Genomic DNA, 23,696 nt, shown 5'->3' with positions numbered 1-23,696 from the left:
TGCTCATTAGCGGATTATTCCTGGCACACTCCCCTTGCATCAGCTCCCCGGAAGGGCTGCGAGAGCAGCTCGCCGGTTTTGAAGCCTTCGGGGCTGCGAAGCGCTGGAGACGCCAGCGAATCTTCCTTTAAAGAAATCTCGCTCAGCCAGATAAATGGTGCTGTGTAGCAGGGGTCATTAGGCTAATAAGCAGCCACCGCCAGCCTGGAAGCAAAGCAACAAACACAAGAGAATCTACCAAAGCCAGTTAGCCTCAAAATCTGACCCATCTCAAGCAGTTACCATCTGCTAAGGAGTCTCCTTTGGAGGAGAAACCGGGCACATGAGTCAGCAGGATAGGTCACACGCTGGCCTTTTCGTCCAAATCTCAAATCACAAAGTGTCTGGGGAGCCGCAAAGCGCGCAACGGAGCAGACTGATAGCTTTTCTGAGCCGGGGAAGCAGCGTGCACCCAGTGCAAACCCCCTCGACGCGGAGCCCCCCCATCTCCTTCAACCTCCTCGCTCCCGCGTTGTCATTCTGCCCTTGTGCTTTCCCAGCTCCTCCAGCGCGGCCGTGCTTCGTACCGCCGTGGCCTCGACGGGGAGCCGCCGGTCCTCGCTTCCGGAGCGCCGGGGACGTGCGCCGCGACGGGGCTGCGCTTTGAGGTGAGACCCCAGAGCTGTTCAGTCGGCTACGGCAACGCAAACGGGTCGTGCGTGGAAGCTACCTCAGCGCCTTGACTTGTCCTTCCTTCCCAGCGCTAACGCGGGGAAATCCAACGGGAGGAGATGCAGTTTTCCCCTGCCTCCACTACGGAATCTTACGAGGTGGGATCAGCCAAAACTCCCAGCCTGCTACATCTAGCAGCTTTAAAAAAAAAAAAATGCACGCATATAAATAACCTCTCAGTAGGAGCCAAAACTCAAAGACTAACCCCATGGTTTTAAGTGAACAAGTCCAATTTCCTCCTTTGTAGCTCTTGACACATGTTGGCTGCGTGCCCCCTCCTCGCCTTGTTCCTGCAGCAGAAGGCTCTGCACTGCAGGTCAGGGGACGATAAGGAAATGAGCAGTGTAATTTCCAAGGCCTCCAAACGCAGCCCTGTCAGCAGCTCCGGAGGCGGCTTACTCAAGCATGGCTGGAGAAAGGAAACCGCAGCGAGAGGAGCCGGCAGCTGCTGCCGCGCGCTCCCCGCCGCCTCCCGGGCGCCCTTGGCTCGGCCTCGGCCGGGGCTGCCAAAGCCGCTCCAGCTGCCGCTCCCTGGAAGGAGCCGGGGCGAGGGTGGGGAGCGGTGCGAAGCCTCGGCCTCGAGCGGCTCGCTGGGCTGGGAGCGTAGGAGTCGGGCGCACGAGGGGCTGCCCTGCGTGCCCCCAAATCCCTGCGGGAGACGAGGAACAAGAGGGGACAGACACCGGCCTTCGTGCGCACAGCGAGACGCACACAGCCACCCACGAAGCACCAAGCGTTTTCCCTTCGGAGCTTTTCCTTCCTCACTTCAGCCCCGACAGAAGCAAGCCCACGATGGGCACTGCCCATCCATCACACACGGGTCAGAATCTCAAGCGTACGCCCAACCACGAGGCCGGGGCAAGCACACGACACCACATCTGCTTCCAAGGGCACCCTCTTCATCCTCAGCGCGATGGGACTCGCCGTCAGAGCGGCCTGGGTCTTGCCAAAGCCTCACACGGCACGGCAGTGAGCTCGGAGGGTCTTGCAGGTTAAGGCAGAGAAGCCGCTTGAATCATTTGGTATCAGAGCAAAAGATCTGCCCACAGCGGGGTAAATATTGAGGCCGATAAACGGTGTGCGGACAACAAAGCTGGAAGCTACGAGCGATGTGAATGTGCCATGCTGCTTTACCCGTGCCGTCATCAGCCAGCCAAGAAGGGGGCAAGCCAGAAGCTGGCGATGGCTGAGACACCGTGGCGGAGACGGAGCCGCTTACACCAGCGGGATGAAGCAAGGCAGTGGCACAGGGTTGAGGGCCGCGTGCAACGCGCTGCTCCCAAGGTCGGGTCGGGTCCAAGCCCACAGCAGTCTCTGGGCTCTGCACAGAGCATCAACCTCTTTGAGATGCAAAGCTGCAAGAAAATGCAACATCCAAAGTACAGAAACGTCTCTACGTGGAGGGGAAATGCAGGGTGAAAATGCACCGGTGGCTTCTGACCAAAATGACCAGACCCACCCCCCTTGTTGCCCGAAACCGCAGCGCATGTGACGCAGCGAGGGTTTTCTGAAGGGCCGCGTCTCCAGCGGCTTCTGTTTGCCTTTTCCTCGTTTGCAGCAGCGTCACATCTGGACACTCGTCAGCAAAAACGCCCTCCTCCTGCTGAACAACCTCTCAATCAAAACAAAGCCGGAGCAGCAGCCAAGAGCTGGGAGGCTCTTTTGTTCAATGCTTGACATCCCCTGGCCGGCCAGCACCGCCGTGGTCCCCCAGAATGCCATACCCCCCCCCAAAATGCTGTGCCCCAGAATCAGCGAGTCCAGGCACTGGTCCGCACGCACCAGAGACAGGCGAAGCAGCACAAGGCTCCCTGCGAGCATTAAGCTCCCGATCCTGCCCCCACAAACGTATCTGGGGAGGGGCAGCGCCTGCAACACTTGTGCCCAAGCTAGAGGAGGGCACGTGGGAGGCCAGGGCACTTCGCAGGGGAGGGCTGGATGCGGCCAAGCGCAGATACACACCTAGAAAAAGGGTGCTGGGGCTGTCGGTGCCGGGTACAGCATGGCAGCTTTACCCCGGGCAGCAGCAACCACAGCAGACATCTGGTCACAGAGGCAAACATCTCCTGCTCGGTTCGCTGCCGCGACGCACAGATGTGAGAGGATGTCGGAAAACCAACGCAAGGCTCTCTTCTACACCCAGCAAGGACTCGAGGGCTGCAACACCCTACCGTGAGGTATTTAAAGAGCACAAAAGAGGAAGGAGGGGCAAACGGCGATCTGCCTGTGGCACCGAAGTACCTTGTCAAGCAAAAATACTCGCTGCGAAAGTGCTCTTGAATCCAGCCGGGAAGGCACATCAAAACCTCCTGGCCGCGGGCTGGCGGCTCGGTGCACGCGGGGTCCCTGCCCCTCTTCTTCGCCCCTCTCGCTCCCCGGAGGGAAAGCAGCCTCCCCGCCACGCGCCGCAGCCCAGACAGAAGCGGGCGCAGCGCAGGGTGAAGCGGAGGACAGGCAGACGGAGCCCAAAGGTTGGGCTGAGTCACGTCGTGACCGTTCCTGTTTCGCTCTGAGCGAGTTTCTCGCTTCCCAGCGGGGTTTGCCTCGGGGCGGGCAGGAAGCCATCGCCCTCCCGCAGCCGGCACGTACCTCCGCTTGCTCTCCAGACCCCGCGTGCCGTTGTAGATGGGTACCGGCAGCTTTCCTCCCCAGCCCAAACCCCGCAGACCTTCCTCCGGACCCAGGCTGTTCAAACGGAGCTCAGCCCCTCGTGGCTGTGCCTCCACCTACGTGGTTTTGCCCGAATCGGTGCAGGTAAAGCAGCACGGCTGGCCTCCCGGTGCAGCTGGATGACGTTTGCTCCCTGTCTTCACAATCCCTACCTCGCCTCGGCACTTCTACCCACAGGTAGGGCTTCTGCAGCTGAATCGGTGACGGAAATACAATTTGAACTGTAAAATGCAGACAAGGCTGTACGTGGTACGACCGAAGGTCCAGCCAGCTCCCATGCGGGCTTTGGCGGCAGCCAGCAGCAGATGGCTGCTCAGGAGCGTAGCAGCCAAGCACGCTGTGACACTTCCCAGGCTCCAGCCCCCCACGGGGTCTCCTCAAGCCAAAGATGTTGCCCCAAACAAGCGCCCAAAGCATTCCTCCTCCACAAACCCGCCCAGGCGCCCGAGAGCACCAGTAAACGTTCAGCACCCGCCGCTTTTTGCGGCCATTCAAACCCATCACGCAGAAGAGCATCCGCTCCTCTTCCCGGAACCATTCACCCCAGTTCTGCTGCTGGACAGAACACGGAAACAACGCGCCTTCCCCACGCCACTCCTTCATTTTACAAGCTTCAGCCGACTGCCCCAGGAGTCTCCTTCCCTGACATACTCAGTAGCTTCTCACCCCGTGACCCATCATCCCCACCAGCCTTTGCTCCAGATTTTCATGCTCTATGCCGTTTTTTTTTTTTTTTGCAGATATCTCCCCAACATCTTGCTGATCTCAGCAACTCTCCCAAATCTGCTGAGCGCGACCCATCCTTGCACGCACCAATCCCTTCCTGGTGCCCAAAATCCCCCCGTCACACCCAGAGAGCATGTGCAGGAGCAACCCTTCGGGGCGCAGGCCAACGCTGCACCGCGCACCTGCCAGCCACAGCTCCCCCGCTCGCCACGTGCATCGACAAGAAAATCGATCCGTGGGCCGCTCGGATTCAGGGGCACGGTGACACCGCACGTGCGACCGGCGCAAATGAGCTTTTGTAGGCATGAACACAGAGATGCGCGTACCTGAGAGTAGCCAAAGCGCTGCTCAGACAGACGGACAGACACGAGGCCAGGGCACGCTCCACCAGCAGGAGCTGCGGGGCTCCTGGAAGAGCAGAGGGCGTCTGTAGGCTGCTCCTGCCCAGACACAGCACCAGCTCAGCATCGCTGCCGCACATTAGCAGAGCAGCGACACGTAGAAACCACCCACGGCAACACGGTGGCCCCAGGCTGATTGTCACTGCGAGTGGGACAAAGCCCACGTACCAACAGCAGGCCAAGCAAGGAGGCTCCTGTCAGCCCTGCACCTTGTGCTTGCTCGCCTGCCCACACGGATCCCGCGTTTACGAACACGCGAAGGTCTCCTCTGCAAATGATGCAACTGGAGAGAAACAGATTCCTCGGGGAGCTGCGGGGAGCTCCAAGAGGCGAGGTGAGGCCGCTGGGAAGCGGAGCGTGGCAGCCAGCAGACTGGAAACCCGCAGTGCCCTGCTCTGCTGGAGGTGGCACGGCAGCAGGGCATCGCCCTCCCATGTGCCCAGGCTCCTCCTGCAGAGCTGCAGGGACCGGGGGTCTCACAGGTGCTCGGCACCGCCACCGCCTCCACCCGCGCCCCGGCCCCTTTCTTACCTTCTCCGATTTGACCTTTTTCAGCTGCCGGCACTCGCCTTCCCCGTCCTCCAGCTCCGACTTAACTCCCAAGGGATTGAGCGCAGCTCCCGTGTCAATAGCTATACTCCCAAGCTGCTCGGCAGCAGCAGGCTCTGTTCCCTGGCCACCATCGTACTGTCCCACCCTCACCGCCAGGGCCAGGGGCTGCAGCACACCAGGCTCCTTCTCCGACGGAGCCCCCGCACCCTCACTCCTTTCCTTCTTGCTTTTGGATGAACCACCCTCCTTGTCCTTCTTGGAGCCGGCCACGCTGCGAGATGCCTTGGCCGACTTCTCCGAGCCCTTGGGGGTGACGGCAGGCACCAAGCCACCAGAGTTTGCGCCGTCCCCAGAGCGTCCTTGAGCCTCCTTCTTGCCGCCAGCTCCCTCGCTGGGGGTGAACAAGGAGGTCCCCGGGGCTGGCTTGCCACTGTCCTTACCACTCTTGCTCCTTTTCGACTTGGATTTGCCCTCCTTGCCCTGCGGGCCTGGCACCGGGCTCACAAACTTGATGTTATCGGGCAGGGTCGCCACCGCGTTGGGTGCCGGCAGCCCCACCTCTTTGGAGCCCGACATTTCCAACTTCTGCTGATCCTTCTCCAAATCAGCGTCCAGATCAATGATGAGATTCCCTACGCCAATGTCCCATTCATCCCCACTGTCGTACGTCTCTACCGGGTTCGCATCGATTCCTTTCCCTCCGGAAGCTCCGCTGCTCAAGGACATCTTAGAGTTAACGGCCCCTCACGGTTCAAGGCTCTTCCCCGCCTCCACGCCCCGGGGGTCCGCAGCGCGGCTGCACCTACGTCCTTGGGCTGCCAGCGGTCGGGGTCTGCCCAGGTGACGGCATCGCTGCTGAAAGGGAGAGCAGAGAGAAGAGTTAGAGGCGAAGAGCACGGCGGGCACCAGACAACCCCTCTGGGCAGGGAGAGGCACCACGGGCAGCGTGCGGGCAGGGGACCGGGACCAAGCCGTCCCCGCGCAGCAGGTCCCCTCCAGGCCACCAGTGTCACTTTGCATCCCCCATTACCCAAATCCCGCATCGGGCCCAGCCAAACCTCCGCCGCCAGGCAGCAGGCTCCCGCTGCATCCCCGCCGCGTCCCCTCCTCGCCGTCCCTGCAGCAGGAGCCATCTGGCATCGGTCCCTCGATCGATACGAGGCCCTGGCAGGTCACAGCTCCCGGCTCCAACAAGACATTACTCACACATTCCCCGCTCGCCATTTCCCTCTGAATTATTGAGCGCTCCCCGCGCGCCGCCCCTGGGATGGAGGATTGATTCCTCTCCTGCCAATGCCACCCACGGCCAGGGGCTGCTTGGGGGGGCTCCTCCCTGCTGCCAGGGACGAGGTTTAGTGCCGTGGTGGCAAATAAATCCCAGCCCTAGGGCACCCACGACGCGACCGGCACTTGGAAGCATGAGAGCCGTCACCGAAGGCCAAATCGCAGAGGAAAGCGCCGGCTTTCCATCTCACGTGCCCCAAGCTGGGACGGCGAGAGGCGGCACCGTGCTTTAGGGCCGTGCTCCGAACCGTCTCGCTCCAAACGATGGGGAAGGCCGGGCCGTGCCACGCGGGTACCTGGTTTTCAAACAGCGCAGGGCCGGCTCCCGAGGCATTGCACAGCCGCACGTCCCTGGAGGCGGCGGGGGGGGGGGGGGGGCGATGAGAACAAAAACAGAAAAGCCAACGCAAGCCGGGAAAGCGCCGAAGTCACTCACTGCAATGAGCTGGTGGCAATTACATTTACGAGACGTAATTAACACATGAAACGGCCTCTTCCCAGCAGCCACCCGGCCCCAGCCGTGCAGCCGCCCGCTCTCCAGATCTCGGAAGAAATCCTTGACCACCCATTTGGACGAAGCTCCTCTCCGGCACCATCGTCCTTCCCCTTCCTGCCGAGCTCGAGGCCTGCTGCTGCTACTATTTACGAGCAGCACTTCAAAAAACAGGTGACTTAAAGAGAAATGAGAAAAAACACACGCACGCACACACAAATTTCTTCAAACCCCAGCAGGCAGGAGCCTGGAAAGCAGCTTCATGGTGCGTTTCCAGAGATGCAAACACTGTAAAAATGCCAAGGATTCTTTCATCAGACAGGCTGCCGCAGCCAGACCATTTTCCATCTGCTCCCCACAGCATCCCCAGCTCTGCACAGCTAATAATCCACTCTCTGACAGGTCATTACGGAGATTTTTAACCCCAGGAGCCAGGGGCTAGCATGCAAGCTGAAAATGAAAAGCACTGACCTCTCATTTCAGCGGCAGGGAAAGTGCCGAATCAGGAGATCACTTTGTGCACCGGAGTCGCTAACGGCTTGCCAAAGCCACCCCGCGCGTTTCTCTCGCCTCCTCTTCCTCCTCCTCCTCCTCCTCCTCCTCCTCTCCCGGAGGCCCGACTCACCAGCATCCCCAGAGCCCCTCTCCCCGGCCGAGCTCTCCGAATCACCGCCAGGCCGAGGAAGGCCGCGGCTCCTCGGGGGCACAGCACGGCCTCCCTCTGTGCCGTGGCACCCGCGGCGATTCCTTCGGACGGAGGGGCGAAGGATGAGGAGCCAGGCGGCCCAGATTTTGAGCCGGCAGCGGTCCCCTTCCCCAGGCGCACAAGGGCTCGGGGACGTGGGACCGGCGCAGGAGGTAGTGAGGCTCGAGACCGAGGAGCAAAGGGCCACGCGTGGGTCGGACGATGGCCGAAGGGGCAGAGATCCGGCCCCGCAGCCTCCAGCAGGCGATGCGCAGTCTGCCGGGCCGTATTGCAGGAGGCCCAGCGTCACCCGCTGCACGTGAACGAATACACTGCAGACAAGTATTATTTTTATACAGAAAATAAGAGGAGCAGATGAGGAGGACTTTGGTCTGAAGCTATGCAAACAGCAGCAGCGTCTGATTCCTCCCACAACAAAAGGAACGAGCCCACAAGTCCACCGGAGAGCCAAGAACAATCGAAGGTTTAGCAAACAAGAGGAGAAAACATTCACCCGACGCAGGAGGCGGCAAAAGGGAGCCCGAGCCCTGCTAGGGCAGGGAAGGGAACCGCAAACAGGACGAACAAGAACAGGCTGGGTCTGCAATAGGGAAGGAGAGGCGCGTCGTGCCGCAAGCGCTGCGGGAGCCGGCCTCCAGACGTGCCGCTGCCGGAAGAAAGACCGGGGATCCGTGCGTTCCAGCCTGGGGTTGAAGGCTACGACCCCAAAATGAGATTGGGGTTGGTGGCTCCCTCGCAAGCCAGCCTGCATATGTGGGTCCAAAGCATTTCCCACAGCTCCCCCAAATGCCAGGTGCTGCTCGGGTCCTCCCCGCTCTCCTATCGAGAGCGGCACCGCTGCAAACCCCGGCGTCTCGCAGAACAGACCAAAGGGATTGATCCAGCTATAAACGTGGCCTTCCCCTTACCTCCTGCCATCGCAGGATTGATCCCCGCACAACATGAAAAGCATGTGCTCACTTGTTGGCCTGGAGACCTGCCAGCAAAGCGTTTTAAGAGCAGTCCTGGAGCACAGATCCGACAAGGAGACAGCTTTCTGCTTGGGAATGCTGCACACACACAGCACCAGACATGAATAATTCAGCTCCATTAGGTGCCGAGACCTCTACAATCCACATCTCCGCACTGGGAAGGAGCCAACGTATTAGAGACAAACCTGAAAGTTCACTTTCTGAGCTAGCAGCCAACTGCAAACACACCTAGAGAAAGCTATTCAAACAGGGCCAGGGAGCACTTCAAAAAGCACCAAGCAGAGAGCTGGGAAACCGCGTGAGCCCCGGCTCTTTGTGCTAAAATACGCGCAGGATGCTCCGCAGCGCGTCGGCCGAGCCCGGCTCGCCGTGGCTCTACTGGAGGCCAAGAAACCGAGCTGGGCATCGGCTGGAAGCCCAAGGGGGGAGAGGTGCAGGAGAAAGCGCTTCTCCTGGCGACAATGCAGCCAGCCCACACGTAGAAAGGCTGTCTCATACCCATGTGCTCCAGCCTGCAGCGCTCCAGGATCAGCCTCTGGTGGCTTCCAGACATGACTGACTGCAATTTTCACCCTGATTAACTTTCAGGAATGCCCGTGAGAAGGAGCGGCAAAGAGGACGGAAAAATCTCCTGGACGCGGCGCTTCCTCCGGCTGGGAGCGGAGGGCTCCGGCGAGCTGGTCTCGCGGGCATCCCCGGAGAGGCGCGGGGCGACGCGGGAGCGTGGTCCCTGTGTGCCACGAGGCCTTTCCTCCCGCCGCCCCTCGCTGGCAGCCAGCCTGCAGCTTTCCCCATACGCCGCCTCAACGCCAGATCCCTTTTTGTTTCCTTTTACGACTAAAGCAAACTCCGAGGGGACGCGCCTCCCTTTCCAGGGCCGCCGCGCTCTCTCCCCGCTCGCCTCCTACCGCCGCGTTTGTAATCCCCCAGCTGGGCTTGTTTGGGTTGGATTTTTGTTAAGTAACTCCCGTGTCTTTTCTGCAGATTTCTTTTTAAGATGTTCCTTTTCTCCCCGCCCCCTCTCTCTAGAGATGGGGGGGGGGGGGGGAAAAGAGAAAAAAAAAGAGAAATGTTGAATGAGAGCCAGCTGGCACGCACAAGAGGAGACGGAGAAATCTGCACAAAGGAGCTTCCTCACTCACTTGCTGCTTTCAGCTCCAGAAATCCGGCAGGGGAGGAGGGTTTGCTCTCCCCCGTGCATCAGTCAAGCCGAAGCAGACAAAGGAGATTTACCATGACACCCTCCAGAACTGCCACCCGACAGGGGCAGGGTTCCTCGATCGCGTCCGCGCGGCGGGAGCCCGCGACGCTGCGAAACGCGCCAAGGCGCGGGGCTTCGAAACCAGCTGCTCAGCGTGGAACCGGGCGCGACCCGAGCGGAGGAGCCGCGCTCCTGCCTCCGCGCACCGGGAAAACTTCGGTGGCTCCCGGCTCGAGCGGGACGGCGCGGGCAAGCTGCCAGGAGCCAGCAGGCTGAGCCCAATTTGAATAAAATGGAGCCACCCTTCTCGTTTAATATGGAGGTGCACCCCACCGAGACTACATCTTCCAGCATGCAATGCAGCTGCAGCGCCCGGCGAGCGCTCCAGAAACTTATGCCGGGACTCCAAGTTTCCGTCGGCTGAGCCCTGACACCAGAGACGAACCTGACGCGGGGCACGAGTCATTTGCTGGCGTTCGGTAGGAAAGCCTGCGGTGTCCGAACGCAGGCTGGGGAAGGATGGGAGCGGGGAGCCTTTAGCCGAGGGGAGGCCAGGAGACTCTGCCCGGGTGCCCCGGCCTGCCCGCGGCAGAGTTTCGGAGGATTATCAGTCGTGACACCCACCTGCACCCAAATGCCCGCGTAAGCGTCGACGTAACACTCGGCATCAGTCAAAAAACACGGTTCAGATCAAAACTCAAGCTCGCACCCACCCCTATATCTGCTGGGAACCTTAAAACACAACCTTAGCAGCAACGTTCAATTGAGATCATTACAAAGAAGCACAGCAAAACCAGAGATGCGACAAGATACAGGTACACGGCGCCAGATCCGAAGGAAACGCTTTGCTGGGTTAGCTACAACTCGGCATTTACCTCTCCCGACACTTATTTAACACCGACGCCAAAGAGGCATTTAGGAGAAGCTCGGTCGGCGGCTGAAAACCCCCAGCGCTCCTCAATGAGGCTCGAGAGCAAAGCCAGCCCCGGCGGACCCCTGCGCATGCACACGCTCCCCTCAGCCCCGAAGTAGCCAAACGCGACCGGCAGCGACGTCACCGGTGCGTGAGGCACACAGAAAGGGGGGAACGAAAGGGAGGAAACGTTTCAGGCCTTCCTTGTATCAGGAAACAGGAAAAGTGGAACAAGCTCTTCTTTAATCCTCCCATCGCTCTTGGAAGTGTCAGCACCAAAGTCACCATTTTTTGTTTGTTCGTGCCTCGAGAGCCCGCGGTTCTTCAGATTTACAGGTATTTCATTTCGGTGCTTCTCAGCCCTCGCATTTTTTTCAAGCTACCTACCTCTGCACTGAATCAAACACAGACTTCCTCCGCTGACAGGCAGGGAAATCCAAGAGCTTTCAAGACAACGAATGGCGAGAGAAACATCGCTCACATGCACGATCCTCGGCACCATCAACAGAAGGCACCTCGGTACCTACAAACCCACGTGAAGGCACCGAACACCACTCCCTTCCATTCCGAGAAAGGACAACAGACACACGTCACCTTCTCGGCCCTCCCGCTTGCTCTCCGCTTACCCACAAACACGGAGTCACCCCCGGTACCCGGCTTGGCACCTGCCGAGCTCACCAACACGCACGTGGGGAACGTACGTGAATTAGGGATGCTCAGCAGGGATCTACCCCTTGCACCAAAGCTCCACCTTGACTTGCACGTGACGCTCCGACAATAACCAGAATTACAGCACCGTCCTCACCCAAAACCTACAGCCCCTGCCCGATCGGTGGGGATCGCAGGTGCCGCCAGCTCCGAGCACAGGCCTTGCAGGCGTTGGCAGCTACGTGGTGGCACAAGCAGCCCCTGCGAGCAACACCTGGCCAGGATGAGCTCGGAAACGCTTCGGAGCCGTCTGCGGGGCAGGATGGGTGCTACCAGCAGCGCCAGACCCAGCACGGGTGCTCTCCTAGCACGCCGCAGCTCGCTCCCGTTGAACCCAGTCAGCCACGCCGCTGCCGGCTGTGTCCAAAAATAACATGAAACACTCGAAACGGGACATCTGAGCGAAGCCGTTTGACTGGCACCGAGCTGTGCATCGTGACGCTTCCCACAGGGACATATGGGACAAATCTGGGGGTTGATTCTCCCTCATCCACGGAGCTGTTCTCCATTAGGAAACTGGAACTAACGCAGCCGTGCGGATTTCAAACCGGTCTGGTTACACCCTTGCTAACCCCAATGCAGAAATGAGTTGATTTATGAGAGGCTTAGAGATATCTGAATTGGTGGCCTGTCCTCGCCCACAACCTCCAAGGGGGACCGGGCCAGAGAGCACTTAGAAATAACCAAGAAGGCTTACAAATTTCAGATAAAGCTCCGCGCAGGCTGGAGGGACGCCAACAGCCTGCAAAAGTCGGCAGCAAAAGGAAGCAGCAAGACGGATGTGATCAGGAAAGATCCCCGAAACATCAGTCACGGAGATGGGAAGAGAGAAAAGCTGGCACCGAGCGAAGGCGTGCGATGGGCATAAACAACTGGGGGAGCAAGCGCCGGAAAAAAGCAGCTCGGCCTTCTCCTCCGCTCACCCAACGCCATCCGCAGGGCTGCAGAAGCGCACCGGCAGTTTTGGCAGCAGCCCGAGCTCCTGGGCGTTGGTGGGAGCAGACCGGGCACGTCTCGGCAGCGAGCTGCGCCCTTCCTCGGCAGGGAGGCTCCTCGCCTCGCCCCCGGCCACGCTGCGAGCATCGGAGACGTCGGTGGGAGGGCGCCCGGGCAGGGGGGCAGCGCACAAGCCAACCTCTCCCTTCTGCCTTCGCCACCCCAAGGGAGAGCCCCGGAGCGATGCAAACCAAGGGCTCTGCACCAGCTCCCGGCCACGCTCCCACCCGGGTATCGACACAAAGGAGGCACCGAGCGCACGCCAGGGCCGGGCAGCACGATGCTTCTCCATGGAGGAGGAGGGAGCGCTGCGTCCCGACCGCTCCCGGGACTGCAGAGCGGAGGCAGCGAGCTCCTAGGCTTTATTTTAATTTGAGGAGAGAGCACTGGCAGCCTTGGCCCTTTCCCAGGCGTCAGAGGAGGAAGAACATCTCTCCGCCGCTCCAAAAATGAAGGAGCCGCCACTTCCCCTATTAATGCCTTTAATTCCCCTCATTCAATAACCAATTAGGGCACCTTGGCTACACGAGCAAAGGCTTCATTTGCAGCAGAAGACTGTACGTGCGGCTGCAATCCCTCTTGCTGTCAAGCCATCAGCCTGGGAACACTTTGGGAAAAACCAGCCAGACTGCACAGTGCGGGAGGAGGGAAGGCAGACGCAGACGGGGACGAATGCAGGCACAGGGAGTACCAGACCAAGAAATCCCTCCAGCGCTTTATTTCCCCACCACCTTTTTTTCTTTTTTTTTAAACGAGAGGGATAATAAATAGGTGTGTTTCGCAGATTAATAAAGCACATTTGCAAAGCTATGATATACATCAGAAAGTTGCTAATTCACGCTAATGGCCCATTGCAAATTACCGAATTTTGTGAATTAGCCAGCACGTAAAGGAATACAATACAAAAAAAAAAAAAAAGCAAGAATCATGCATCAAAGTGTACTTGGCTTATTTTGGTAGCTGTAGTCCAGCTGTAATTACTTGCGGCAATAAGTACAAAGGGAAGGTATGGATTAGATGCTAAACCAGAAAAAATGAAGAGAAAATCTTCAGGACAAGAACCCTCATTGCAGCATCGCCCACCAAACCTTTCGGGAAGGAGCGTGAATTCTCCTGGAGACCAGTGAGCCTCCACCTCTTCATCCAGAGCCAGGGCAGCTTGCGACAGCCCCCCTCACGCCTTTAGAAGCTGCAGGCAGGCTCCTGAGCTTTCGTTGAAGCACCACATCTCGGGGGAACTCAGAGCCAAATCTTGAGAGTCAGCCAACCAGAGATGCTCCATTTCACCCAAACCCAGGAGGGGCTCACCAGGTTTATTAACATCGTTCTAAAATTGCCCTGTTTTGTTACTGATAAATCACCGCACCCAGGCAAAACGACGAGATGGCGCACCCGACGAAGCGCAGTCCGCAGACAACAGTCTTCCAGCTGTCACGAGAGGCCGAGCAGACCCACCAACAGCTCAAAGGGAATACCTGATGCTGAAAAACTTTTCCGTGCCCACGACACGCTCGGTGACAGAGCAGCAAAAAGGGACGTTATCTTTCCTCTCCTCGTCTCTTTTCTTGCTCCAGAAAACAAGGAAATGAATTGCAGAAGTTGAGCACTTAATGCTTAAATACAAGATCGAGATTCTCCTCAAGTTATCTTTCCTCATCCACAACCATGCATTCACATCCTTCTGTACCTCTCTCTACACACACACACACCCCTCACGCGGCATCAGAGCTGATGTTTAAACAGGTACACCAGAGATTTCTTTGCATGTGAAGGACACTCAGCTGCAAAAAAAACAAAACATCTCAGCTTCAATTAGGAAACAGATTTTTTTTACCGGAACCCAGAAGTGAAATAGGCATTTCCTTCAAAGACATTAATAAATTTGACACTAAAAGAAAATAAATCTCAGAAGCAGCCAAAGTCGCAGCCACGTTTCCCAGACAGACAGCCATCCCCTTTTCCCTTACTACAAGGCCATCAGAGCACAAACTTAGCCTTTTCCCTGAAACCACGCTGTACCACGAGGCACTGATCCCAGTTAGCAGGAAAGTGCGTTTTTCGTGCGATTCCAGCTGCCGTGCCCCGATCGGATCTTTTCTTTTCCTTCCCTTGCACAAGAGCTGCCGAGGTCGCATCGCTCCGCTCTGCACCCGTTCTGCAGAGAGACCCCGAGAGCTGGGGAGGACGAACGGGACCATCGGGCTGGGTGCCAAATGAGCTCGCTGCTTCCTCGCCTGCTTCTGCAAGGGCAGCCAAAGTACCCGTGCGCTCCGAGGCCACCTCAGGGAACCACCCGAGCCAGCAGAGCTCCGCAGAGCTCCCTCACGCTTCGCTCGTGCCCACAGAGCACCAGCAGAAAAGAGGTGCCAAGGGGGAGCCACAGACTAACGCTGCCTGGCCATCTCCAGGAGCTTTGGGAAGGTCGGCGTGCACAGACATCTCAAAAAGTCTTCCCATGAACAGCCACCAGCTGCTGGGAAACACGAGGCGGGTTTGGGAACAGCCCAGTGACCCTCGCAACACAAACTGGGGAAACCGCTGTCCACGTCCCACAGCACACACCACCAGGCTTCCCTGAAACAACATACCTGGGACCATAAACACCATCCTCTTTACATAAGGCTCCGGATAAAGGGGACAAAGAGGCTTACTGCCTTACAGCTGGCACCAGCATTGCATCAGCGCCCCGAGGCCTTAATCCGAATCCGAGCACGGCCGCGTGGGAATGCAGCGAGGCTCCAGCCCGCCGGAGCGACCGCGGGGTCGAGAGCGATGCGGCTCAGCCCGGCTCTGCCCACCGCCTCGACGAGCAAGCAGAGGAAAAGTGCGCCCGGGAAATACCAAGGCAGTCGCGGTGCCAGAGACCGCTGCCTTCGCCAGGCGGCTGAGCGGCCCCAGCGGCAGCTCCCAGCCTTTGTCACAGCCCACGGTTACCGGCCGGGCACACGGACATCGATCCACGTGCGCAGGGACGCCCGCGCAGAAGTGCCAGGTCCACGAGGCGGCTCCTGGTGTTCTTTAACTTATGCGAAAGGCAAAGAATGTAAAAAATACTGCGAATGCAAACCTAGAGGCAGATTTAAATTCAACGGTGCCCAGTTCTCAAAGAGAACAAACCCGACCGACCTTGTTCATACATCATAAAGACACACGAGCTGTTAGGTAGCTTCGACGTGGCTTGAGCATCCCCCCACTGCCTTCCTACCTCGTGAGCCATTTCTTCCCGCAAACGCTTCCAGAGAGCCAAACGAGTTAAGAGGAGAAGCTCTGGTGGCCGCAGAGTTGCGACCCGGGGTCACGGCCGCATGGCTGCTCGGGCTGCGGTTCCTGCAAGGGGACTTTGCAACCTCGCGACTGCACGGAGGGAGAAATTATCCGCCGTTACCACCCAGCCCACAGCGCAGGGCTGCAGATGGATGAGCGTCCCTTATTCGCGACAGCTTCTCCCCCTAAGCCACGCTCTGCAAAAAATAACGCTCGCTGTCTTCCACGCGCGCAGAGGACGCGGCGACAGGGTAAGGTGTGCGCTGAGACACCTACACGCACACACCGGCACCTCCAGCTAACGAGCAGCCGAATGGCGACTCGCAAAGCACACAGGCCCTCCGCTGGAAATGAAGTCCAAGCATGAAAAAAACCCCAGCGCCCCGGTCATACTCAATTACAGGCCATTACAACTTGCTTGATAATTAATTTCCTCTGGTGGCTCTAAACTGGCTCGGGGCCCTCGTCCCGAACGCGAGGCCGGTTTAGGTAAAACATTAAATCCTTGTTCTTTTGCACCAGCGAGATGGCCACGCTCCTGGCGCTCTGCACGTCTCCCTTCCTCAGCGAGCTCTACCCCGCGGGGAGAGGAGAAAACGCCGGTGGATTAAAGAGGGTGGAAAAAGGACGAGGATTTTTGTTTTCAAGACCAAAACGGCTTCAGAATAATAAATTATAAATTATTCCGTTCAAAAGCTAATCAATAAAATAAGCTGACTGGATTTCTCGAGCGCTGTGCACGGCTGTGTACTGCCAACAAAGAGCTAGAAATGTGCAGCATAATCCTATGCCGGAGTCATCACACAAAGCGTGGAAATAGGTTTTCCTGAGGATGTCCAGGCGAGGAAGGCTCGCACACCAGCATCGCCCCTGCTCTGAAAGTCAGCCCCGACACCGGCATCCTTATTCTTCTGGAGGGGAAAAAAGGGCCCGCGAGCTCTTGGCCGTACGTCACACAAAAAAATTTGTCTAACACCTCCTCCGAGGGAAAGGGCCTACCCAGAACGGGGAGGGGGGGGGGGGAAGGAGGGGGGAAAAAAAAAAAAAAAAAAAGGGAAAAAAAGAGGCCTGCTGGGAGGTGGAGGGGAGCCAAGTCTGACAGACAAGACCTGAACCTGTGACCTTCCCTGTGTACACAATGGGCGGGAGGGAGCGCTTTATCTCAGGAGCGGCCGTTCTCACCCCACCGCTGCACCCGGAGACAACCGGAGCCGTCCGCGGCCGCCGTGCCCGGCCGGCAGCCTCGGGACTTACCGCAGCCCCGAGCGGCGGGGGCTCGCGGGGGGCTCGGGGGCTGCGGGTCCGGCCCCACACACCGCCGACGGACGGATGGCTGCGGGACGGGGCTGCAAGGGGGCCGCCGGCTCCGGCACGGGGTGCCCGCGGTGCACGGGGTGCCGGGGCCCTCCGCGCCGTGCCCCGAACTGAGGGCAGCTGGGGAGCGCCGTGCCCTCCGCGACGGGTCCCCCCCCCCCGGGCCCGCGGGCACAGCTTACGCCGGGAACTCGCCTTCCACGAGGGCTTCGCCTGCTGCCGGGGGGGGGGGGGGGGACGCGCGCGGTCCCCGCGGCGCTGCGGTCTCAGGGGCGCTGGGCGCGAGGGGAGCGGCCCCCCCCCCAAAAGCCGCCCCCCGGGGGGGGGCTCCGGGCACCCCGGCCGGAGGAGCCCGGGCACGGCGGGGACGAGCCGCGGTCCCCACAGCGGCCGGGGCCCCGCGGACACGGGGGGGCTCCGTGCCGGGGAGGGGGGCGGCCCCTGCACCCCCCCGGGACCCGGGGGCTCCGCGCACAACGCGAGGGCCCCCCCCGACACCGAGGGGATGGGGGGGGGGACAACGGCCACGGGAAGGGGGGGGGTGGGGGGGAGCCGGGACCAACGGCCCGGGGGAGGAGGGACCGGGGGGGGGGGGGCCCGGCCCCAACGGTCCCGGGGAGGGGGGGCAGCGGGGAGACCCCGGCCCCAACGGCCGCTGGGGGGGGGAAGGGGGCGGCCCAACGGTCACCGGGGGAGGGGGAGGGGAGGGGGGTCCCGGCCCCAACGGCTGCGGGGGGGGGGGTCGGAACGGGCTCGCCCCGTGACGATCCCCGCGGGGGGGTCCAAATCCGCCCCCTCCCGTTCCGCCGGGGGCGACGCCGTTCTCCGCCCTCCCCCCACCCCCCCCCCCGGTAGTCGGGGCGCCGCGGGGCACGGCCGGTCCGGGCCGGCACTCACCCGGCTCCGCTCGCGTCCCGGGCGGCCCTAGGTCTCCTCCATGGGGCCGCGGGGCTCCGCTGCGGGCAGCTAGGGCCGGGCCGCCGGGCCCGCCATGCCGCCGCGCTGGGCCCGCCGCGCCGCGCCGCTCGGGCAGGCCGCGCCGGTGTCCGCCTGGCGGGGCGGGGCGGGGCGGGGCGCGGGGCCGCGGGATCGGCTCCGCTCGGCCCCGCTCGGCTCCGCTCGGCCGCCTTCGGCTCCGCTCGGCCCCGCTCGGCCCCGCTCGGCTCGGCGGTGCAGCCCGGAGCCCGGAGCGCGGAGCCGGAGCGCGCCGCCCCCCCCCCCCCCCCCTCGGCCGGCCGCAAAACGCGGCGCCGGAGCGAGCGCGGCGAGGAGCGGGGGGCACGGAGAGGGGCTCGGGGAGGGCCCGGGGGCGGGCGGGGGCCGGGGCGTCGCTGCCCGGGGCCAGGCTGGGGGCCGGGGGAGGAGGAGGCTCCGGGGAGGGACTCGTTGGGGTGCGGGGACAGGAGCCGGGGTAGCGGCTGTAAGCTGGGGGGGGGACGTAGGGCAGGTGCGAGGGAGAAATTCTCCCTGGGAGGCCCTGGCTGCCCGCAGGAGCCGCGGGTCCCACTCGCTCCGAACCCGGGCACCCCGGCACAGCCCCCAGGCGAGGAGAACCCCGGCGGCACCCGTGGGGACCCACGGCAGGGCAGCAGACGGGCACCTGGGGCACGGTCACCAGCTCCAGCCCCCCCACAGGTGGCAGAAGAAGAGCCAGAGGGCGCCTCCCGGCACCGGGCAGCTCCCTTGGGGCAGGTTGCAGGGGGTCGGGAGCGTCCCCGAGGAGGAGGAGGAGGAGGTGGCTTCGGACCCCCTGGAGCCAGGGGGACTCCAGGGACTTGGGAACAGCGAGGGCACGGTGAGGCAGAGCCTGGAGCAAGGTGGCACGTGGGGCTCACAGCCCAGAGAGCACCAACGCGTAATGAGCACGGGCACGTCAATGCGGGGAGATGCTGAATATGAAGGATTAAAGAAAGGGGGAAATTAATCTTGTTCGCAAGGCACAGAGGGTTTTTAACTTGCACACGCAGCTGCAGCAGGAGCAGCTTTTGCAGGGAGGCTGCGGCTTCAGTACAAACCGGGAGAGAGATGCACGGCCGGGTACGTCCCAAAGGCACCAGGAGCTGCAAGGGCGCGCTCCCGCTGGCAGCCTCACGCACCAAGCCTCCGACCAGGCACGGACCAGAGCCCACCTCTCACCCCCGATCCCCTAGATGTGCTGTGGGGCTGGAGGACGCAGACATCACAGCTGGTTGGAGCCAGCCCACGAGCCCCACGTGGTTTCTTGGCCCAGCAGAAGCCATCGTGCACTGCAAGCCCCGCCGAGCACCTAGGAGCAGTCATGGCGCGCTGTCCTGCAGGGCCGGTGCCACCACGTGTCCCAGTCCAGCTAAAAGGCACAAGCTGCCTCTTCGCCGAGCTGCCCGGGGAGCGGGACGCTGCCACAGCCGGGACAGAGCGAGCTCTGACAGGCTGGGACGGCGGCTGGAGGCCGTGCTGGCCGCTGCCCACGCGCTCCCTGGGACCAGTCGTGGGACTGCTACGTCCCCATCGGGGACAGACGCCAGCACTCAAATGTGTCATCGCATCGGCTCCATCTCCCACCCACCCCTTTCCGTGGCGCTGGGCCCTGGGCAGGGAAAGAGCTTGGTGAAAACAGTTCTCCTTTTAATGCTTTTCAAGTACAACAGACAGAGCGATACCCAACAGCGACGTCGGATCCTTCTTCCCGCGAGCACCTGCTTCCAGAGTCGAGGGCCACGGCAGCACCCGCGAGTGGCGGTCCCGGTGGCAGTGCCCGCGTGGGAACGTGGCAGCTCACACCACCGCTTTCTGCTTCATTAACCCCTTCTTTGCTCCCTGATGGATCTTTGAATCCAGCTTCCCTGTAAAGAGGGGGGGGGAGAGAAAAAAAAACAACCCTCATCACTCTTTATTTTTAAATGCTATTTGCATTGCAAATCAGCTGGAGGCAGCGAGGTCTCCTAGTTAGTGTGTTGCTGTCACATTCAATTATCGTGCTTGAGGAGCCAGGCGTTTCCAGCCGCCATGGCTTTCCTCCGCAGGCGCGACACGGGAGCCGGGGCAGCGCGCAGCACACAGGCGCCGGGGGGGCTCCAGCAAGGAGGAGAGCAAATTAACATCCAGGAGGAAAGCGATCTCTTTGCTCGCCCCCAGGATGCGTGTCAACACGTTCGAAGGAAGCCCGCAGACAGCGGGGACAAGCGCCGTGGCAGGGACGCGGCACGGCCAGGAGGCGGGGAGGATGGCGCGCTACCGCAGGGGAGCAGCCCCGTCCCCCTCTCCCTGCCCAGACCCAAATTCTCCAAAGCAAGGTTGGTCTCCAGCCCAGGTACAGCACGGCCAAGGGAGCTCCTGGGGATGAGATGGCCCAGGCTCCAAACCTTTGGGCACGGCTCCTAAAACTGCTGGTAAATGCCAGTGTGCCATGAGAAGCAGAAACTTGGCCAGAGACAACAGCTCTCATCCAGTCAGAGAGCGTCGCCTTCTCATCACGCTGTGAAATCTTCTTGTTTTAGCTCACAGAAGAGGCTGAGAGCGCTTTTTTCCAGGAGAGGCAGATGACAAAGCCGCTTTGCTCGTGATATCCCATTAGGACAACCCCCCCAGCCTCCCTGAAACTGCCTCCTTCCTCCAGCTTGAGTCATGGGTCAGCCTTGCTCCTCTCTGAATACAGAAACCATAAACGTGCAAAAAAAACCCACGAGCGAGCACTTGCACTTCACTGCGCCATCGCTCCACAGATGCCTACACGAGGCTATAGCTGCGGTCGAAATTGGTTGCAGGAACCAGGTGCTGCCGCTGCCTCGCTGTGGCAGTTCCCAATCTGCAGCTCCCAGGACACAGCAGGGTGTCCGCAGAACTCCTCTGTGCTGCTGCTGCCATCAGAAATAAACAGCAAAAGACCAGGCACCCAGCGGGGCCGAGCCAGAGCGTCCGGATGCAGCGCGTCAGACCTCCGAGTCACCAAACTGTGGGGTTTTGGCAGGAGAAAGGCGGCGAGTTCGTGCTCGCTCCATACTCTGGTCTCCCACTGCCAAAGCTCTGTCACGTCCAGAGCTGTTAGCTTTGTACTTAGCATGCCTGCCTGCTCCTCCCGGGTCCCAGAAGTGATCAGTAGGCTCCTCTGCTCTATCAGCTGGCAAAGATAAAACGTCACGTGGGTAACCTTTAAGAAAAGGCTAAAAATAAGGCAACGGCCCCAGGGTCCCCTTCTCTTTACGCTCAGTGATTTAAGGACTCACATCTCGCAGTCAGTACCGTGATGTGTCCCCTCTCCCAGCCCCACTACCACGCTCTTCCAGCCATTGGCTGTTCAAGGGAGGTTTGGGAGCGCTGCTCCAGGGGGAGCTTTGCCCAGATTCAAGGAAATCTCCCACGAGAGCCACGGATGAGCTTTGTCCTCACACCCTGAGACTAAGCAGGGACATGTTTGGGGAAAGCCATGGTCACAAATGTGACACAAACACTGTGCCCATCCCTTCCATGCAAACAATAACCCTGGCAGCAAATCGAGCTCTGTTTCTTTCTTCCTTCCCCAGGCTGCTAGAAACGACTAATTTGCAACGGAGAGGCATTCAGATGTCATTGCGGTGAGGTCCATGCTGTTATCTGGCAAGGAAAGCCGCTCCGGCTTGGCTTCCCAACAAGACAAACTGGCATTTTGTCACGGTTGAGCCAGGCTTCAAGGAGACTGGGGCAGCCAGCGAGCTCAGGTGGGGACGCGAGCCGGCGCCTGCGCTTCCAGCTCGGAGAGCCACGCTTTTGACCGGATCGCATGCGAAGCCACCTCCTCGTAAAACAGTGTGCCACCACAACGAAAGGTCAAAGGCTCCCCCGCTCCTTCCCCCATCCGTCACAAATATTGTCCGCGCGACCTGAACGACTGCGTCTCCCCCTGAGGGGGACGTGCAGCTCCACGACCTCTGCGCCGCAGGTCCCGCGCTCTCGTGACAGATCCTGTCGGGAGGAGGGCAGGGGAGGCAAGGCCAGCAGCGGGAGCGGGCCACGCGGGCAGCCGCGAACGCAGCCGGCTTCCTTCCAGGCTGTTAGGCTGATCCTGCTCCAAGCAGGAAACTGTCACAACACAAAGGAGACGATGTGACAGATGGGGGGGCAGGCAGCGCCCGTACCCGGAGAGGCAGACGTGCAGGAGTCAGCCAGCCCTGCGCTGGCACGATGCAGCTGCTTCCCCTTCAGCCACCGCAGCCAGCGGGCAGCTCCCCTGACCGCAGCTCCACAGAGGCAGATGTGAAGGGGAAGGGGCACGGTGGCCAGAGCCTGAATGAGAGTGGAGAGAAGCTGAAAAAAAAATAAAAGTAAATAAAATGAAGGACACAGCAGCTGTTCCAGCGATGAGGCTGTTGTACCGCAGCACATTTACATCCCAAATAACTCAGCACAGCCCTGACTGCTCACCGGCGCGCTGGAAAAGACCTGTCCCCGGGGGAGGACAGTGCCGCTAGCAAGATCCAAGCCCTCACATGAGCTCTGCAGCTGCAGATCACCGAGCATTGTTTGTTGCCATCGGCTGAATGCACCTCCCAAATGTTGCTACAAAAGCCAGGGAATAAACCAAATTGTTTTGCCCTTCCACCTGCTCGGTACCACTGCAGGGAAGGTATACGCTGAACGCCCAGGGAGAGATCGAAGCCATGGGAGAACAGTGCTCCTGTGAGTGGAGAAGGGGGAAAAAAACACCTCAAAAACAACACAAAAACCCACACTGTGCTTCAAAAGGCCTTATTAACCAGTCCTGAGAAACCCTGCTGCTCCTGCGCCACTAGATAACTACTCCCTGAGAACCACGCTGCAAATGAGAAAGAAAACCCAGCCATCAGCTCTGCTAAACAAACAGCCAAGACTATTTCTGCTTATGCTGCTTTTAGCCTGTCAAATTAATTTTTCACATCCCCTGAAAGCATGTACGGTGCCTTCCCCAGGCTGTGTGGTGGGGAAGCTGCTAATAAGGATGGAGCTGACTGCAGACTCCCCAGCTGCTGCATCCGTCCTCCATTCTTTTTACAGCAGCGGGCAGGAGTAACTGGCAGCCTGCGGAGGGCTGGTGGCTCATAAAAGGGACTAACAACACTGGCAAGCAGAGCGCGGACAGATGCTGTAGCGCTTCCCTGCGAGCTCTGCCAGGACATCCCATCCCGCCAGCCCGCTGCTGGGCTGGGGCAGTGCATCCATCTGGACCCGCAGCCCTCGCTGCCTCAGCCCGGCCCTCACCTCCTCACAGGCGAGTCTGAAAGGAGGGCAAGCAGCCAGCACGGGTCGGCCTGAGCATCGTCACGCCCCCCTCCTCTTGTGAGGATAAAGGGAGGCTTCTGCCTCGCATCCTGACCCAGGCTCTGAGAGCTCGTGCCAGACGCAGATCAGCTGCAGACATGCGTTTCCTCAGAGCACGTGAGCACTCTTTGACTCCCGAGTGCTTGCAGAGGCAGGAAGAGGCATGTATTTAGAAGGAAACAACATCTGGGGAAAGGGGAACCGAAGACAAAAATATTACAGATGTATTTGAATCATTAAACAAACACCTACAGATCAAAGAGCGCGGGGCAAAGGTTGTGAACTCATATGGCAAAGGCAAGCAGAGGTGGTGATGAGAGCAGGCAAGAAAGGCCAAGGGGGGCATCTGCGGAAACTTTACTACTTACAGATTTTGGGTTTTCCTTTGATGGGAAACTTCACAACCATCTCCTGGGGATTAGTGCAGATAAAGACAAATGGAGACCCAGACTCCTGGCTCAAATCCGGATACTGCAAAACACAGACACACACACACACACAGTCAGACAAACTGCAGCGGGTGTGAAAAGAGCTCAA

General features: G+C 60.1%; 2 protein-coding genes across 4 annotated transcripts in view; both read right to left on the bottom strand.

The window, feature by feature from the left end:
* ZNF609 (zinc finger protein 609) overlaps positions 1–17,946 on the bottom strand; it is a 52,740-nt gene extending 34,794 nt beyond the window's left edge. The window contains exons 1-2 of one of the 3 annotated variants that reach the window (XM_040570476.1): positions 17,808–17,946; positions 5,040–5,915 (exon numbers count right to left, since the gene is read on the bottom strand). In XM_040570476.1, coding sequence (XP_040426410.1) covers positions 5,040–5,786 — 747 coding nt within the window. In that variant the 5' untranslated portion in view covers positions 5,787–5,915; positions 17,808–17,946. Of the gene's footprint in view, positions 1–5,039; positions 5,916–17,807 lie in introns of those variants that run through there. The other 2 variants (XM_040570477.1, XM_040570478.1) reach the window with 2 other exon arrangements.
* A 1,551-nt stretch (positions 17,947–19,497) lies between these two features.
* The window catches only part of TRIP4 (thyroid hormone receptor interactor 4), a 32,295-nt gene continuing 28,096 nt past the window's right edge, over positions 19,498–23,696 (bottom strand). Inside the window, 2 exon segments of the mRNA XM_040569888.1 lie at positions 19,498–19,732; positions 23,528–23,630. Of these exon segments, the coding sequence (XP_040425822.1) occupies positions 19,665–19,732; positions 23,528–23,630 (171 nt within the window). The 3' untranslated portion in view covers positions 19,498–19,664.

The sequence above is a fragment of the Cygnus olor genome, chromosome 11 (assembly GCF_009769625.2).
Source record: "Cygnus olor isolate bCygOlo1 chromosome 11, bCygOlo1.pri.v2, whole genome shotgun sequence".
Classification (NCBI taxonomy): Eukaryota; Metazoa; Chordata; class Aves; order Anseriformes; family Anatidae; genus Cygnus; species Cygnus olor.
Note: the sequence above shows the minus strand (reverse complement) of the source record. Positions and strands in the feature narration are given on the sequence as shown.